The sequence below is a fragment of the Sander vitreus genome, chromosome 13, assembly GCF_031162955.1.
Source record: "Sander vitreus isolate 19-12246 chromosome 13, sanVit1, whole genome shotgun sequence".
Taxonomy (NCBI): domain Eukaryota; kingdom Metazoa; phylum Chordata; class Actinopteri; order Perciformes; family Percidae; genus Sander; species Sander vitreus.
In genome coordinates this window covers 3,473,389-3,492,044 of record NC_135867.1, presented here as the reverse complement: position 1 = coordinate 3,492,044, position 18,656 = coordinate 3,473,389, and the positions used below count along the sequence as shown (strand labels likewise).

Genomic DNA, 18,656 nt, shown 5'->3' with positions numbered 1-18,656 from the left:
CAGACTCTGACTGGCTTCTTCTCAACTTGGCAACCACCTTTTATTAGAGCTTGAAGGATTCATGGATTAGTAGATTGACAGGAAATAAATCAGCAGCAATTTTGACAATTAGTTAGTCATTTTTTAAGCAAAAACTCATATCTCAGTCTAAATTAAATATTGTTGAACGGTGGATAGTAGGCCGGCTGTTTGACCTCCTTTGTGAAAACCAAGAAGTCCGAATATTCCTGTAAATTTGCATTATTGAACATGAAATGTAGACAATAAACAGTGGTATATATTTTCTCAACCTCTGATCACTATGCACTTTATTAGAACTCTATGCACTTTAATAATGGACTAAACATGATCATACTGCATTCAGTGTTTTATGTCTTTTTTAAGTACTGCTATAAAGAAAAAGAAAAAAAACACTTTGATTGCACTACTGGTTAGATGTAACACTGCATTTCATTATACTGCTTGTCCTTACTTGTGCAATGACAATAAAGTTGAATCTAATCTAATCAAGTAGTTAAGTACATTTAAGGTAGGCTACTTGTCGGCCTACTTGAGTCTTTTTTTTCATGCCACTTTGTACTTCTACTCCACTACATTTCAGAAAGAATATCATTTTCATCAACGTGGCTGATGATTAAAATATAAAAATGATTCCACAGAACTCTCTCAAAAGGACAAACAGCGCCATAGCTCTCCACAGCTATACACGCGAAACTACGGTCACTTTTTTCGCAATTTAATAATATTTTTTTTGTACGATATGATTTAAAACCCCTATAGCATCTAAACTCCGCCCACGTGTGCCGCGTCACGCGGAAATACGTCACACCACTGAAGCTAAAGATGCTTCAACTGCCGTTTCACTGTGACTTCAACATTAAGTTGTACTCTGTGGCAAACTTTGGCCACACCTAGATCCTGTCCCATTTCCACACAAAAAAAAAACACACACACAAAAAAGCCTTTTTTTTCTCCTTTCTGGTGCGTTTGTTTGTGTGACGGCGAGTCCCGGCGGTGTAACCGGAGAGGGGCCTCAGAGAGGGAATGCAGGACTGCAATGGAGCACAATGCAATACAGGTAAAGCCGATATGATTTCTAAATAAATGTCGAATTATTTCACGTATACCCGGCGGGTTTTCTGACCTGTTGATGTGGGGAATATTTTAACCGTGTGTCGCTGTGAATTGAATCCCAATGTCGTGTTTTATTTCATTTAGTTTGAGCATGTCGTATTGATTGTTTCCCCATATCAACCAAACCCCAAAGCACCGAGAGTTGCTCTGACTGCAATTACAACTTTATTCAACCAGGCGCAACTTTTTTTTTTTTTCTCCCTCCAGAGGTGGAAAATAAAACGCTGATATTTGTATTTTTTACGGGGAAACATTCGGCTGTGACACCGAGCTGTCGCCTCGTTTGATATCGGATACTCAGCCGTTAAATTCCAGTTTAATATTTCTGATATTTTCGCCGTGTTAATGATTAATTTCTTTGTGTGTCGTGTCGACAGTCTTCAGCTTCTCCTCTGGCTAACGTTACCAACCCCCACCCACACTAACAACACATTAAATAACATTTAATTTTCTGGCCATTTCTGCCTAAAAAAAATTATCAGGAAACTTTTAATCCACCTTTTTCAACAAAAAGTACCAAACCGTCGCGTCGACATCGTTTCATTTTCGAACGCAAGACTCTCACATTTTAATTTCACCGACACCGACGTGATATTAAAGATTGAAATATTTTTTTTTCGGCAGGGACTAGGTGGAGCAGCAGTAGTGTTGGTGGTTATAATAGGAAGCATATTGATATTATTATCAAATCCCTCCCGACATTTTGTCTCCGGCGTAATTGCCAGAGTTTAAGGAGGAATGTTAATATTGTGTGTATGAAAAGAGGGGGGTTGGAAATGTGGAGTTTGTGTACTTGAAATAGCGAAGATTAGTCTGCCTAACAACCCAGGAAACATCCAGAGGACACACAGTTTGAGCAATGTGGGCTCTTTTTTTTAATTTTTTTTAGGCGAAATAATAAAAACGAACAAAGTCATTTATTTTGACAGGAATCCTTCATGTGTGGCGTGGCATATATTTATATCCCAGTGGTGGTTGTATATTTTTACAACATCTCTGTTTAAATATTAATTTATTGCAGTATTTAGAGGTTTTTTTTTCTTCTACCAGTGGTGAACTTGTGAGATTTTTGAATAACAGGATATACCCAAGGTCAATACTGTATAGACTGTGTGTTTGGATTTAATTAATTCATTGTTTGTCTGAAGCAGGGGACATTTTATTAATATTCGTCGGAGCCCCCCCCCCCCCCTTTTCTTCTTTTCTTCCCGTACTGAAAACTGTGTTTTAAAAAAAAAAAAAGAAAAAAAAAGAAAAGATATCTCACTGCATTATTCCCACAAATATCACGAGAACTGACGTAGGCAGGGTGCAGATTAAGGGTTTCCATCTTAAATTCTTGTGTGTGTGTTTATTCACATTTTTAGACAGAGGGCTGCTTTTTCAGTGCTCAGATTATATTATGTGGCTTTTATTTTCCTGCCTGCTCAGCCCTGCCTCGTTTCCACCGCTAGGCTGGAGCACTGCTTCAGCTGGCCCTCCCCCAGGGCCACAAAAAAAGAAAAAGACATTCATACAACACTCCTATAGCGCATAATAGTATGTTTATGATACACTATATTCACTTGATGGTAGTACTTATCATATGGTCTCTCTATAATTTAAGTCAAATATATGTGTAATAGCCATTCTGTGGCTATAACTGTCTGCAATGCTAAATAGTGACTTAAACTCACTTTGTTGTATTTTAGATATCAATCTATTAGGGCTGGGAATCACCAGAGGCCCCAACGATACCATAATGTCACAATGCGATACTATTGCTGTGTGTGTGTGTGTGTGTGTGTGTATATATATATATATATATATATATATATATATATATATATATATATATATATATATATATATATATTATTTTTTTTGCATTTTATTACCTTTTTTCCAACTTCAAAAATGTCCAGGAAAACTGTGTCAACATCTGTTTTTATCTAAAAAGACAAATTTCTCTTTGTTCATCTCAGTTCAATTTGATTGCTGCACAAAATCTAGTGACTGAAAAAGCAATTGATTAAAAATATTCCATTAGCCTACCAAAAAGTTAAACTATAATGTGCATTTCTTTAATAAAAGATTGATAGTTGGCGTCCGTAAATCGATACAGTATTGCCACGGAAAATATCGCAATACTAACATTTTTTTCCCCCCATATCGGTCTGTCTGTCTGTCTCATAACTAGTGCTCAAAGGATTAATAGATAAAATAAATGTGCAACAATTTTATAATCGATTCATCTTTCTTTTTCTTTAGTTCCAGCTTGTCTAATGTGAGCTTAATAGTACATGTATCTTATGTTGTTGTATTATTTTTCTTGTAGTTTTCCCTGGTCATATACCCAGACAAAACTAGAGCTCAAACTATTAATCCATCAGTTGAAACTCTGATAATTGATTAATCATTTCTTAAGCAAAAATGCTCAAAACTGTCTGTTTCCAGCTTGTCAAATGTGAGCTAAATAATGAATTTATCTTAGTTTGTTTTAGTCTCTTTTTCCTTGTTTGTCCTGCTCATATACCGACAAAAAACTAGACCTCCAAACTATTGATCGATCAGTTGATGGACCAAAAATAAGTTGTGACAATCAACTAATAATATTTTAAAGGAAAAATTCCCCAAACCATGTTGTTACAGCTTCTCAAATGTGAGATGTGAAATGTTATCTCAGTCGTCTGTGGTAGTAAATAGAATATTTATGTGGTTTGGACTGTCAGGACGGTCAGACGAAACAAGCAAATTTCGAAATGTCAACTTGACATTTGATAGCCTAAACCGAATGATTAGTCAAGAAGAATATTCTTAAAATATGTATCTCTTAATATAACTATAAAGACTAATATTGTGTTTGCAGAGCTAAATAGGGATTTTATCTTACTGAATTTATTCTTTGTCCTGTTTAGTATTCCTCTTAGGGGTGCACCCCCTAGGGGGGGCCCGCAGTTAAAACAGGGGACACATAAATAAATAAATAAATAAATAAATAATGAATGGTTCTGTTGCACTACAACCAAAGCATCGACATGGTTGTGAAAGGACTGCCAAGTAAACTTTAAGCGGACAATGACGCTACACCAAAGCACCAAAACTACCAAAACAAAGGCAAGAAAATATAGTGGTGACAATTCACAATTCAGTTTTGTATTAGGGCTGCCCGACATGAGGAAAATATGCAATAGCATTGTTGAATATCGCGATAATGATATTCCTTGCGATAAGTAAACAGATCTGTAAAGTGTACTCAGTTCTGCTGCTTTCAGTATTCTGCTAAACTACAACAAACTGCTTGAGTATGAAACAAATGAAAGGAAATCATTTCTAACTTTCTTTTATTGAACAATTTTGAAGATGAAAGGCACCATTAAATTAAGAATGACGACATAAGAAAAATGTCTGTGTGAACAGACATTTTTTACAAGTTTTAATCTTATCTCTTATCTGAGGAGCCAACTGCCAATCTCCCAGTCCATCTCATTGTGTCTCCATCCAGTATAATAATCCCATAATATGTCTCTGTGGGCTCACAACATACAGTAGAGACTTGTGGGGTATGATACTGTGTCGGGCTAGTGATTTTATCAAACTTAATGTTTATAATTTGTACTTTTTTAAAACCTATTTATAGGAGCTATTTGTAGGGCTGGGCGATGTGGAGAAAATCAAATATCACGATATTTTTGACCAAATACCTCGATACCGCAACGATATTGTAGTGTTGACTATTGGTGCTTTCACAAAATATTTATTTGACAAATAATCATCAGTAATGTGGATATAATGACTAAGTGGGTAAAGGCAAACCATAGAACAGTTACAACAGTCTGGTACGTTCATAAAATGACATCACTTTACTGTAATGCAGCCTTTAAAACCAGGAAAAGACAACACTTATGTCATATTACGATATCCAAAATCTAAGACGATGTCTAGTCTCATATCACGATATCCATATGATATCGATATATTGCCCAGCTCTAGCTATTTGTATCTCTGCGACTCAATATTGAATTTGAAGAGCGTTGTAACGTCTGTCACTCTTTTTAAAGCAAACTTAATCCCTAATGTATCACTAAAATACATCTGTATAGTATCTTCATATGGACTTGAAATGTACCCCAAGACAGAGTTGACAGTGAACATTTAATGATTATTTAATCCTATAGTGTCTTTATGATATTCCTATAGGGACTTGCAGTATGTTTAAGTACTTATAATGGGGTTTATATGTGGAAAATGCCCTGCAGTGATCTTAAATGTGGCTTATTGGCATTGTAGTATAATAATAATAGCCCACTCTTGTTTTATTTAATCCTCCCGTGGTTCTGTAATTTCAGTTCCTGTAGCTGGATATGGAGTGAGTTTGTCATTCAACAGTGACCTTGTCCTGTTCAGTCGTGGTTTCTCTTCAGTTGTATCACCGTAATATTTCTTCTTTTTTTGTAACACAAATATCAACTTCCTATCGGGACTCTTAAGGTCTCTAAGTGATAGCGGGCTTGATGTCGTTGTTCGCGAGGGTTTTTCCGTATCCTACAGTTTTCCCACAGGGCTTTTATTTAAAGTGTGTCTGTGATACTCCACAGTGACGTAATTAAACGTCACATCACTGCAGATATGTTGTGTGTTGGCTTTTATTATTTTTTTATTGCAGTGTGGTATTAATACCTGTGTGTGTGTGTGTGTGGCTGATATGTACATTATCTGCTGTGACATCTATTCAGTATCTTTCTAAAAATTGATCCTGGGCCTGCTGCAGCTGGTTTGCAGAGCTACAGCGCATGGGGGAGGGTGGGAGGAGGTTCGGCCTGTGGTGGGTTATGGGTATTGGGTGGGGGAGGGTGTGCTGGGTGGGGTGGGGGTTGTGGGTGATCAACACAGGAGTGAGAATTTGAGAATATTCAGCATTTAGGCAGCAGGCAGGAGAACTGGACGGCTGGCTGTTTTAGAAACGGGCTATTTCTGGGGCAGAAAGAGGAGGAAATAAGAGTATTTAGCATTTTCTTTTTCGTGAATCTTCACGTCCCATCTCTCACGGGTAAATGGATAGCAGCTGCACAGCCAGATACACCCTGAGAGTATACAGTACACTACTCATTTTATTTCATGTGGAGCTGGTGAATGTGACCTCGGGTCTGCTTCATTTTTAAATTTTTTTTTATTCACTTAATATGACAAATCTGTCGCACACGTAAAACTGTCCAGCCACGCTTCATTTAAACGTTAGAGCTGCAACCATTACTCATTTAATTCATTAGCGGGTTTGAAAGAAAATGAATCTGCAACTGTTTTGATAATTATATCATCATTTAAGCCAGGGCAATAGGGCAATTTATCAATATTATATATCGATATCGTGATATGAGACTAGATATCGTCTAGTAGGGGTGGGGGGAAAAAATCGATACAGCATAGTATCGCAATATTTTCCGTGGCAATACTGTATCGATACAGACGCCAAGAATTGATCTTTTATTACATATGTGTTGGTCAGTTTGTCTCCTTGACAATCCCATTTTGCAGCAATAAAACTGAAGTGAGATGAACAGACAGAGAAATGTATCTTTTTAGATAAAACAGAAAAGTTTCCTTTTGGGGACATCATTTGAAGTTGGGAAACATTTGAAGTCGGAAAAAAAGTAATAAATTGCAATATGTTTAAAATCGCAATAATAATCGTGACATAAGTATTGGGGGGGGTACGGTTCACAAAACCCACGGTTCGGTTCGTATCACGGTTTTAGGGTCACGGTTTTCGGTTCTGTACGGTTCTTGTTGTTTTTTCTTTTAATCTTTAACACTCCAGAAATATATTTCAGCATATGATATATAGCTAAAATTAGCATATTGAATGCATGTTGCACAATACATGCACACAGTGGCAGTTCTATCTATTGTTTTATTTCCGCTGTCGTCATAGGTAACATGGCAGCCTTCCTCATCTCTCCCACTTACCATTTCTGCATGTGACGTGACCTGCAGCACTCCACACTCCACCGGAGGAGTGGTCGGCTCGGCGCCTCTCAAAATCTGACGAAAATCTTTTAAACTGACCTCCGTCGATCAAAAAAACACAGATTCAGCAACTGTATGGCCTATTTCTCGCTTAAAATGTTTTCAGAAACACTTTTCTGGTGAACTGTTTTCGTAAAATACGAGATCGTATTCAGAACGAGACGCCATTAGAGTCTGTTTTGAAATTCGGGAGCAGCGAGACCCACGTGACGCGTTCCAATCAGCTGCCATGTGTTGCGTTCGTCACGCTCATCCCCCTCGTCGTTTCCAGTAAGTGTTTTAACATAGGTGTATAAAGTGGGCACTACGGCAGGAAGTGGTTAGTGCACATTAACGGTGTACTGACGAACCGTGCGACACACACACACTCCGAACCAAGACAAGCAAACCGAGCGGTTCGGATGTTTTTTTTCATGAACGGTACCACCCCTAATAAGTATCGTGATGATATCGTATCGTGAGGCCTCTGGTGATTCCCCACCCCTATCGTCTAGGGCAGCACGATATGACCTAAAATCCAAATCATGATTAATTGCACATTATACCTTGACAACGATAAATGATACGTTGAATCATAGTTCATTGGCAAGGTTTGTACTGTAGATTTTTTTCCCCTTTTTTATAAATAATTGAAGGAAACACACTAAGCGGGAACTATTATGGCTATTTGTTGGAAATAAAATAATGCACACATTGCTTGAAATGAAAATTGTCTTGTGCAAAAAGTCACATTTTAGTTTTATAAAAATTATTGTCATGGGAAAAATACGTCTGACGGCTTCAGAATTGTGGTGTGTGTGTGTGTGTGTGTGTAGTTGCAGCCCTAAACTTTGTTACTTGAAATGTAAATTCTATCGCTTTTAAATAAGACTAGAGCTTAACTGATTAGATCCTCCACCTTGGGCTCCAGGACATCATAATAGTCAAATGCATTAATTGGCACATCATTTAATAGTGACAATACGGTAATCATTGCAGCCCCAAATAAGACAAACGGTAAAAAGTAATAACGCCATTGTTTCAGCCTATCACTGAGAAATATTTGATAGTATTTCGGGTCATTTGCAGCTTTAATGTTGCAGCTGTGGGGCTGCATAGGCATATTATGTTTCATGTAAAGCTGTTGTAACTCAGTCTTTTCTTGCCTCTAACTCCAAACAAGGCATTCCGGAGAGGAGCAGAGGCTGCGCGATGGATTCAATATCAGAAAGAACTGCAGCGTTTTCATGGCAGCTGTGTTTTCCTTTAGGGCTGTAAAAACTGGTGCGTCATGTCTGCTGTGTTGTACATTAAACAGGAGGCATGATGAATCTTTAATATCTCACATCCATCGCATTTTAAGGATAAAGACCTGTGCACACCTAGTCTGTTTTTCCTCCGACAGTCACACGTTTAATAAATGAACATGATCTCGCGGTGTGAGTCAATCGTGTTTACACCCAGACTCTCACAGGAACTTTTGATTGGCTTGTTTTGATTTTCTGTGTTTGTCAAAAGCGTTTGGACCCACAGAGCCACCGTACGTGTAATAGTCATCCAAAATGGCATCCGATAAGCTGATTCACTCGAGTCCCATCACAAAGCACTTTAAGGCATCATCTTGAATATTTTTCACTTTTTCTAGACTGAAACAATCACTTGATTATTGACAAAGCAACTGCCACAGGTTATTTAATACTGAGTTTGATAGTTGTTTAACAAACAAAAATGCTATGTTTTTTTGCTAAATCTCACTCTAACCTTGCCCAATATAACTACCTATTTACTTACCTAAAACGCCAAAAAACTGAATTGAAACTTTTGTCCGATGTGCCCTTTGGTTCGGAGGGTGAAACGTTTTTCAATGAAACCTAATCTGCTGTAATTTATAAGCAAACATTATTCTAATTTGAAACTTTTTTTTTCTTTTTTTTTTTCTTATTTTATCTTTTAATAGCATTATTTTACAACAACTTGTAGAAAGTGCAGCTAATTAAATGCACTCAATTTGTGTTTAAAAAAACCCACAGTTTGATGTTCAGCGTGAGAACTGGTGCACGTCACCTCGGCCTGTGGGTTTTGTGGTATCTGTGAATTAAAACGCTGCTGACTGAAGCCTCGACTCAGGATCCAAAATGGCAGCTCTCTGTCCTCCTGACAGATCCAGAGATTATCATGTAGGTCACATACTTAAAGATTACAAGAAAGAACGTATTTTCTCCTTTTTTAAAATGGAATGGGACTGATAAGTGAAAGGCAACCAGTTTTACTGGCACGCCGTCAGACCCGTGAAGGCCTCTCACGGCTTTAAAACAAGCCTAGGAATCAAGACAAACTGCCTTCATTTCTTAGGCGTGTTTGGTTTTATGTTTTGTCTCTTCTACGCTGGGTGTCGCAGGCCCGGGGCTCCTCACACTTCCTTTTAGAAAACAAGTGAAATCAAAGCTGCAGGTTTTATTCACCCAGCAGAGGGAGGGAGGGATGGATGGATGGGTCACACACATATCTCACATACATAAAAATCACTCACAGAAAATTAAAGAGCTACAATGGTGGTAGTGCAAAAGAGAACCGTGTAGGGATTGATCACTAGCTTATTATTAAATATTAACTATGACTATGAAAAGACAAGAATGTGAACCTAATAGAATGTATAGATATAATGGTGGTAGGGGCTGAGAGAGACAGTATGAACCCACTCGAGGTGTGCGCCGTTGATTGTTCGAGCTGCGTAAACACCCACAAACGGTGAGCATCGGCTGCTTGTGAGTTAAGTAGGGCCAGGTACCGAATTCAATACTTTTTAAGGCACCGACCGAATTGCCTCTGAGCTATGGAGTATCGAAAAATGCCTCATCGTTCAATACCCAATTTCAATACCGAAGTAGGGTTGGGTATCGTTTGGATTTCTACGATTCCGATGCCAAACCGGTACTTTTAAAACGATTCCAATTCCTAAACCAATTCTTGAAAAACGACATCAAAGATGTAATATGTTCACTAGCGATCACGTGCAGTGAATGGTTAATATGCTTTTACGTCGTTTATGTTTTTGGTGAGCCCAGACGGAAAATATGGCATTTTAAAACTAGCCTACATTACATACACAGAGAGAGTGTGATATTTTTACGTCCGTTTCGGAGGGAAAATATTTCAGTCGACACATTAAGTGGAACTGAAATGAGGAACCGAAATTTGCGTTCTATTTATATCTATCTATAGGAGTAAGTAAAAAGTAAAGTAAAGTAAGTAAGGGTTTCAGTACCCAACCCTATACCTTAGGAGTAAAGCTCCCCAAGCGTCAGGGAGCCAATAAGCATGCCAATAAATGTTCTGTCGATAGACTAATCAGTAACTCGACTGATCGTTGCGGCTCATTTTTTTTGCTTTTAAAGAAAATAAGAAAGGAACAGAAAATATGTTGATTCTGTTAGAGCTGTTTCCAACATTTGTTTTCAGTATAGGCTGATCAATCTGAAAAATGTCTTTCCCAGAATCCTAGATGGCGTCTTTTAAATCTTTTTTTGTCCGGCCAACAGTTGAAGATTAAAGATGTTTAGTTTACAACGATAGAAAACCGAGAGAAGAAGCTGGTTTGGTGTTTTTGAACTTTGAAATGCGAGAAGCAAAAAGGCAATCGTTTATTTTTCATGTCAGAGAGCCAAACCACTTTGTGATTTGCGATTATTAATTTTTATTTTTTTCCTTCTTTTTTTATATATTACTGTTAACTGAATATCTTTTGGGTTTTGGGCTGTTGGTCAAACAAAACAAACTTGAAAACATCACTTTGGACTCTTGGAACGTGTGAGGGACATTTTTCAATATTTTCTGATGTTTTATTGATGTTTTATGATTTAAAAAAAAAAAAAAAGATCAACAGATCTACTAATACCGAAAATAATCGATACCTGCGGCCCTACCTTTGAACCTCATAGGTTATGCAGAAAAAAAACAACAATGTACAGCAGCTGCTTAAAGCATTTTTAACCTCCTAAATCTGAGCCCAAACCATCACCATGACACACGGAGCAGCAGTTCAGACTCAACACTTCCTGTTGCTGTTTCAAAGCAAAAGCCTTCCTCCAAAGAGGAGAGGTCATGACTTTTACTTTGAAGCATTTGCAGGAAGTGGTTAGTTTGTGTCACTGGGTGTGAATTAGCCACATACATTGATTACTGAAACCTTTCGTTTTCCGTTTTTATACAGGGTTTGCTCCCTGAACACTTGCTCTCATTTGCGGCTCTGTTATACATGCATAGATGATAAATAAATGGTAACAAATATATAAATGATAACAAGGACCAAGATGTCACATTCAGCTGGCGGTAATGGATGAATGATTTAGACAGTGTGAGAAAGAGAGGGTTATTTCATTTGTAAGCAAATGTACAATGTCACTACTATTATATTTGTATTTTTTGATTTATACTATATTGAGTGGTCTTACTCCTGTAAATTCCTAAAAGAAGACTTACAAAAAAGAGCAGGCAGTTTTGCTCACAAATACAGGATGAAGCTGTCCATTTTATGTTCTAATAGAGGGTAGGGCTGCACAATATATCGTTTGTTTTATCTCCATCGCAATATCAAATGGCACAACATACACATCGCAAAAGGCTGTAACATAATCACAATAGACACTCAGACATTTTTAGTTGAAAGCAAATGTCAGCAGAAAACTGCACTTTAAAATGTAACTGTCACTTTTTTTAAGTGCTGCCTTTTTATAGTCAATTCAATGTTCAATTTCTTCAACAGAAGAAAGTTGGAAATGATTTCCTTTCATTTGTTTTTGAGTTCAACATGCAGTTTGATGTATTTTGGCAGAATACTGAAAGCACCGGAAATGAGTACTCTGTTTTATTTATCGCATTCACATCGTTATCGCAATATTTATCAATGTTATTGCATATTTTCCTCGTATCGTGCAGCCCTTACAGAGGGCACATTGATGAGGAGCGTAGCTACTTCCAGCAATGAAGAATGGCATCGTGATAACGCCGGCTTTAGGAATGAAATTGAGGTGTGAAATGAAAGCCGTGATGAGAGCAGTTTAGCTGTAATGAGGTGAAAACGTGGCTGCAGGACCCTCTGATGAGATCTGACCCGAGAGGAAAGTTCCCCATTACTTTCTATCATAGTGTGCACATTACCCAGCCACTTCTGCAATTTAATATTTGACCTTTTGATTACAATATACCCAATATTTTGATCAAATTCAGACCTGTAAAAGCCAAAAGGCCTCAATCCTGTGAGACTTAGTTCTTGTCAAAGAACGGCGGGAAATCAGAATAACAACTTTACAAGTTGGCTCCTCTACAATTCATTACAGACATTAATGATAAACTGCAGCTGATGATTTTATGATTGCTTTCTGGGAATCATGTGACCTTCATACTGTGCAGCCGGGTGAAAATAAATGTTGCAGCTAAATAACTTCTACTAATTTACCAGTTTAGCAGGAAGTGTAACCCTGTGTTGTAGTGTAATGATAACAGGAAACTAAGCTGCTCTTTTGCGATGTCGGCTCTTTTATTTTACTAGTACAGTGCCCGTCCAAAACGTGCCAATGGCTTGGCCTACACCCTACGATATTGCTGCTCATATAGAGAGAGTCAGATAGTGTTGTGGGCGGGACATTAAGTCAGACTCAGTAGTGAGTGAAACCGGAGCAGAGGGACAGACACAGAGCTGGAGCCGAGACAAAGTAGAACACTTTTTTTTTAAGATTTATTTTTTGGGCATTTTCGGGCTTTATTTGACAGGACAGCTGGAGACATGAAAGCGAGAGTGAAAGGGGATAGAGAGGGGGGGGGAATGACATGCAGCAAAGGGCCGAAGGTCGGAGTCGAACCCTGGCCCGCTGCGTTGAGGAGTAAACCTCTATATATGGGAGCCTGCTAGGGCTGTGCAATTAATCAAAATTTTATCGTGATTATGATTTTGGCTCCCAATGATCACAAAAACTGAATCGAGAAAAACAATCATTTAGCTCATTACCTTTTGCAAGTAAACTCTTATTTCCTCTTTTGTTCTTAATGAGAAAATAAAGTTTAAATAGGAAAAGTATTAAGGCAAATTTCACAGTTGTATGTGTTTTTACTGTTAAACTTTTTCCACTGTTTTTTAATTTCAATAATTGCAACATCTTTCCAGAAGTCAACGAGTAATCGTGTTAAATTATCGTGATTTCAATATTGACCGAAACAATCGTGATTTATATTTTTTCCCATAATCGAGCAGCCCTAGTGCCTGCTCTACCAACTAAGCTACCCGGGCGCCCATTAGCACACTTTTTAATTCATTAACTTTATCAGTTATCAGGCAAACAAAACGCAGATGCAGATAATCTGCAAACTGCCAAAACACGGCCCGATAATCAGCCAGGGTTGATTAAGTTTTGTATAATTTGGGACCAGGCTATTTCTAGCAACAAAAGGGTTCATTCCGAATGTGACATCACAGAATTTTACTACAATGTAACCCCTCTGGTGTCTGCTGTACCCAGCACGCCATTCGGCGGTGTGACAGTTAATAGGCGTCTTCCCTCTTAATAGACTACACGGTGCGTACGTGCTAATAATGGAGACGTCCCGTAGATCTCAAGAGCTCGCCCTCGACACTGCACTTCCTTGGGGCCTCAGCAATACCCGCAGTGCGTGCGGGTGCATAACTGCCAAGTGTGATGTCGATCTGAACGGTTGTCGAGAAAATCAAAGGACTCCTTCCATTTTTAGTTAGATTTGATTTCATGTTCAGTTATAAAACAGAACAGTTATCTGGAAAATAATTGCGACACGTACAGATGACTAAGATCATACAGGTTTATACGTCTTTAGGACTGAAACGATTCCTCGAATAATTCAACTACAAAAAATCCTCGATGCAAAATAATTTGCCTCGAAGCTTCGTTAAATCAACGTTACCAACGTTGTATCGCTGACGGACGGTGTTTCCACACGGATCATTATTATTGTCGCACACCAGACGCTGCTCAGTCTGCTGGCGACACATGCCAGAGTGTAACTAGTGCGTGGCTAAGAGAAGAGACAGGCTGGAGGAAACGACAGAAAGTGTCCAAAGTTTGGAATCGGGTCAAACGTGATTAAAACGAGAACTCTGGACAGCGTGTCTACTGAAAAACCAAACTAGCTTAGCACAATAATAGCACGACGTCAGCGCTTCAGCATCTCAGCAGAAAACATTTCTCATCCATTCCACGAAGCGGACCCGACAAAAGTAAATCACGGAGTTGTATGGACGATGAAACTCCACCAAACGCAACAACTAGCAAAAACGAAGACAAAAAAATACGTAGCGGTGACCACAAATTGATCTAAAGAGCCGATTTGTCGACCATCCTTTCGGAGAAACGGCTGACTGTTGCGCAGTTTTCTCTCACTCTCTCTCTTCACGGAGAAACAGCTGATCAACGATCTACTAGCATAAGTGTAACAGAGCTGTGTAGCATTGTAATCAAATATATAAATTCAAATAGATTGAGTATAATTAATATTTACATATATTTACATATAGGCCCATATACAGATCAGTCTCAGGATGAAACTTGTAGTTCTGAAAGTTAAGTTGCACAACTTAAGGTCATGTTTAATGTATGTCTTAGTGTGAGGTCATTTCAGAAAATGTTTTCTTTAAAAATGTTACAATGTAATATGGCACTTAAATGCACTTCATGTGTTTTTTAGTTTTTTGAAAGAGACTGTAAGCAATGTAGGCAACAAAAATGTAGCTTTTTCCGAAAATTGAACCAAACTATTGTATTACTACTATTTATTATTGCTCTTCAATAAAACAAAAGTATTTCTTATCCGATTACTTGATTAATCGATGGACTAATCGGTAGAATACTCGATTACTAAAATAATCGATAGCTGCAGCCCTACATGTCTTAACTTTCAGGCTTTTGCCTCTCATAGTGTTTTGGATCATTGGCAGTAAAACACTGGTAGGCATTTTGTGAGAGCAGGCAGGCTGACTAAAATGCTGCATCACTTTCTTCAGCTACGTTGATATCTAAACCTGTGTTTAAGTTTTTTTTTGAGTCAGTATCAGGGGCTGCTGATAGGCCTCTGCCATGCTAAACAGTCTGTGCAGTTAATTTTTAACATTTCCTCTCTGAGCTGTTAAATATATTGCAATATCCTGAGCTGAGTTTCTGTTTATACACCTTCATATACCGCCTCGCTGCAAGATGGTGCATCTTTATCATCAAGAGGTGTTGATGCCAGAGGTTGTTTCTGCAGAATTTATGGCTCAAATACACCCAAGATGCATTAGAAAGTTTTCCCTATCTAATGCATGAAAAATGTCAAATTGTAGAAAGGCAGAATGTTTTAAAACGTTAAGAATGAACATTAAAGGTTGGTCGTGCCTCGCAGTATAAACATTTTATTACTGGTGTTAGATTTCTGTCAGTCTGGCACTTTGATCATAACGTGATTGATTACCATGGAATCTTGTACAGATGTTTATCGTTCTCAGCAGGAATCTTAAATACTTTGGTGATTTTCTGACTAGTCATCTAGCACCACAAACGTGTCCAAAAGCTCACTTGTCCAGCATTTTCATTATGAAAGGATACGTCTAAAATTAGTGACCAAATGTCCTGTCCTGGCTCAGCGGAACTTGGAGATTAATGCTAACATAGCATGCTGACAAACTAAATGTTAAAGTGCTCATATTATGCTCTTTTTCATAATTGTATTTAGAGGTTATATCAGAATATGTTTACTTGGTTTAATTTTCAAAAAACATATTTGTTGTACTGCACATTGCTGCAGCTCCTCTTTTCACCCTGTGTGTTGAGCTCTCTGTTTTAGCTACAGAGTGAGACATCTCACTTCTGTTCCATCTTTGTTGGGAGTCGCACATGTGCAGTAGCTAGGTAAGGACTACTAGCCAGTCAGAAGCAGAGTACGAGGACGTGCACGCTAGCAGCTAGGCGAGCATTATAATGTGTGTTACAAAGTGACCACGTTTGTCTCTGAAGTAAAGGCTGGACTACAATAGAGCTGTTTGGAGCAGTTTGTGAACAGTGTTTTCTGTTGGAGATGAAACCGGGGGGAGGGTGGACTTGGGCTTTAACTACAGTGCACAGCTGTGTTGGGCTTTTTCACTTTGTAAACCTATAATGTGCACAAAAAAGGATATATAACACAATAAAGGAAAGGGGGGAAAAAGCATAAAATGAGCACTTTAAGTGTGTAGACTGTTACACTAACATCCTTGTTGTGTGACATGCTAACCTTTTTAGTGCTTTGTAACTGCAATAAAGTGGAATGATGGATTTGTTAGCATGCAGACAACTACAGCTCCGGTGAGGTTTTACCAGTGTGGCAGCAGTGTGACAAATCCATCCACCAACACTAACGTTTAAAGTAGGGCGGGGCAATAATCCAACAATACATTGTCTTTCAATGGAATCATATATCGTGATGTACATTTACGTTGTCTAAATTGCTAATAACAAGCACATACTAACTCAATTCTCTCAGAACATCTGTTGTCAAACATTTTGAGGGAATATCATTCGAAGAATTGCAGATTTGTTTTAACATCGCACTACTGTTGTGATGATTGTTCTGCAGAGCTTATTAAATGCCAAACTCTAACCGTCAAAATGCCATGGGTGCCTATTGAGCCACACAGGGGCCGTTTACTCTTCCTCATCAGCGCTTCTCTTGTCTTTCTGTCAGTGGTTGGGTGCCCCCTCCTGCCAGCGAGGCAGCTACGCCTTCTATAAGTCGGTGAGCAGCAGAGCTCAACCCGACGGGCCCATCCAGGTGTGGAAGCTCGGGGAGTTTTACTTCATCCGCTGTGGGCCGCAGGATCCCGTGTGCATCGCAGAGGTAAGTGTTAGATTACAAGGCAATGCGAGTTCTTGCCTTCCTTTTTAGTTACTGTGTGGAAGCGTGAGGGAACACATACGCAACTAACGTAGAGCCATTGTTAAGTTTACAGAAAAGAGCAATACGAATTCTACATTTTTGTTTTAGAGAAGACACCAACGGACTGTATATCAAATTTTGTTTATCTGTTTATCAAATCAGGATTAATGAAACTGAAAGACCTTGTTGAATTACAGACTTTGTTGGAGATGTTCAGGACAAAAAGCAAAGTCGTACCTGAAAATATACAACAAATGATTTTTAGTTCAGAAAATAAACATCATAGAAGGAAATTCTATAAACTTCAGTATGCAGGAACAACAAAGCTAGAAAATCATTTTCTATGGATGTGTTTCTGTTCCCAGGCCTCACGTGATCTGTCAAATACAGCTCTCTCATTCTGCTTGACTAATGTGTATTTTGAGCTGATCAGATGTTTGTATCAGCCTGAAGGTTGCAGGATGTTCTCTGTTCACAGAATCACTTTTTAAAGTAACTCCAAAGTTATTTTCTAAACACTAACTAAATGTTAAACTTACAAAACCTGCTGTTTGGAAGACTGCAGACATTGTTATCAGCAATCAAATGTTTCCAGACATCTGTGTTTTAAATGCCCTTGTGTTCTTCTTCTTCTTCATGTGCAGGTGACCTTACTGTGGGAGGACAAAACGCAGCGCCACCTGCTGGCCAGCGCCAGGCTCTACTTCCTTCCCGAGGACACGCCGAAGGGCCGGACCCGGGAGCACGGAGAGGTGGGTTCAATTCTTAGGCTCAAGATTAGATTCAAAAACGATTCTTGATTCAAAAACTATTCACAGTATGTAAATGTAGTTACTTTTCCCATGTGATTGCAGTAGACATACAATTAAAAAGTAAATAAATAATAATTATCGGTTATATAATCTGCTCTGGTTTCACTCACCACTGAGTCTGACTTAATTGCCCCCCCCCCCTTCACAACACTATCTGACTATCTTTTACTGGGTATTATGTTAAACAGTCTCTAATTTATTAAATAATTGTTTAAAGCGTTTAAACAAAGTTTTGTGTTTTTGAGTTTAACATTCCAAAATGTAAACTTTGACTTGAAGATTTTCATTTTCACACAAATGCATATCGGTTCCAAATATCGTTTATGGGTTTCATTAACTACTAATAATCGTTATTGGTATCAGCCTTGAAAAACCAGTATCGGTCGATCCCTACTTTGTATACTGTATACAATACGACGCATTAAAAACAGTGGTGTCCCTCTGTTATTCCTGTGGACTCGTAATGGCAGTGAATATAATCTGGGGAATGCTTTAAGGAACTAAGGTCGTCTTAACCTAATCTTTCTCCCTTTCCCTTATTCCAATATGCTCATTAATGAGCACTGACGAACCGCCAAAAACCATCAGTTTAAATCTCAGCTCTCGAAATTATTCAATAATCTGCTTAATTAAAAAAATCTGTTGAATTACTTTAAATACAAGAAAAATACATGTTTAGTTTTGAAAATGAACCGAGTAAGAAGTCTCAGATGTGGATGTGTTTTTGATTAACACAGTTCACATGCAGGCTGCAGCTCAGCCCTCCCCTTGGGAATGAGACCAATGCATTACCCAAATGTAAATCCTTGATAA

At 38.3% G+C, this 18,656-nt stretch overlaps 1 protein-coding gene across 1 annotated transcript in view; it reads left to right on the top strand.

The window, feature by feature from the left end:
* The first annotated feature begins 843 nt into the window (after positions 1-843).
* LOC144528238 (uncharacterized) overlaps positions 844-18,656 on the top strand; it is a 40,539-nt gene continuing 22,726 nt past the window's right edge. The window contains exons 1-3 of the mRNA XM_078266726.1: positions 844-1,078; positions 16,840-16,992; positions 17,676-17,783. Of these exons, the coding sequence (XP_078122852.1) occupies positions 1,058-1,078; positions 16,840-16,992; positions 17,676-17,783 (282 nt within the window). The 5' untranslated portion in view covers positions 844-1,057. The remainder of the gene's footprint in view (positions 1,079-16,839; positions 16,993-17,675; positions 17,784-18,656) is intronic.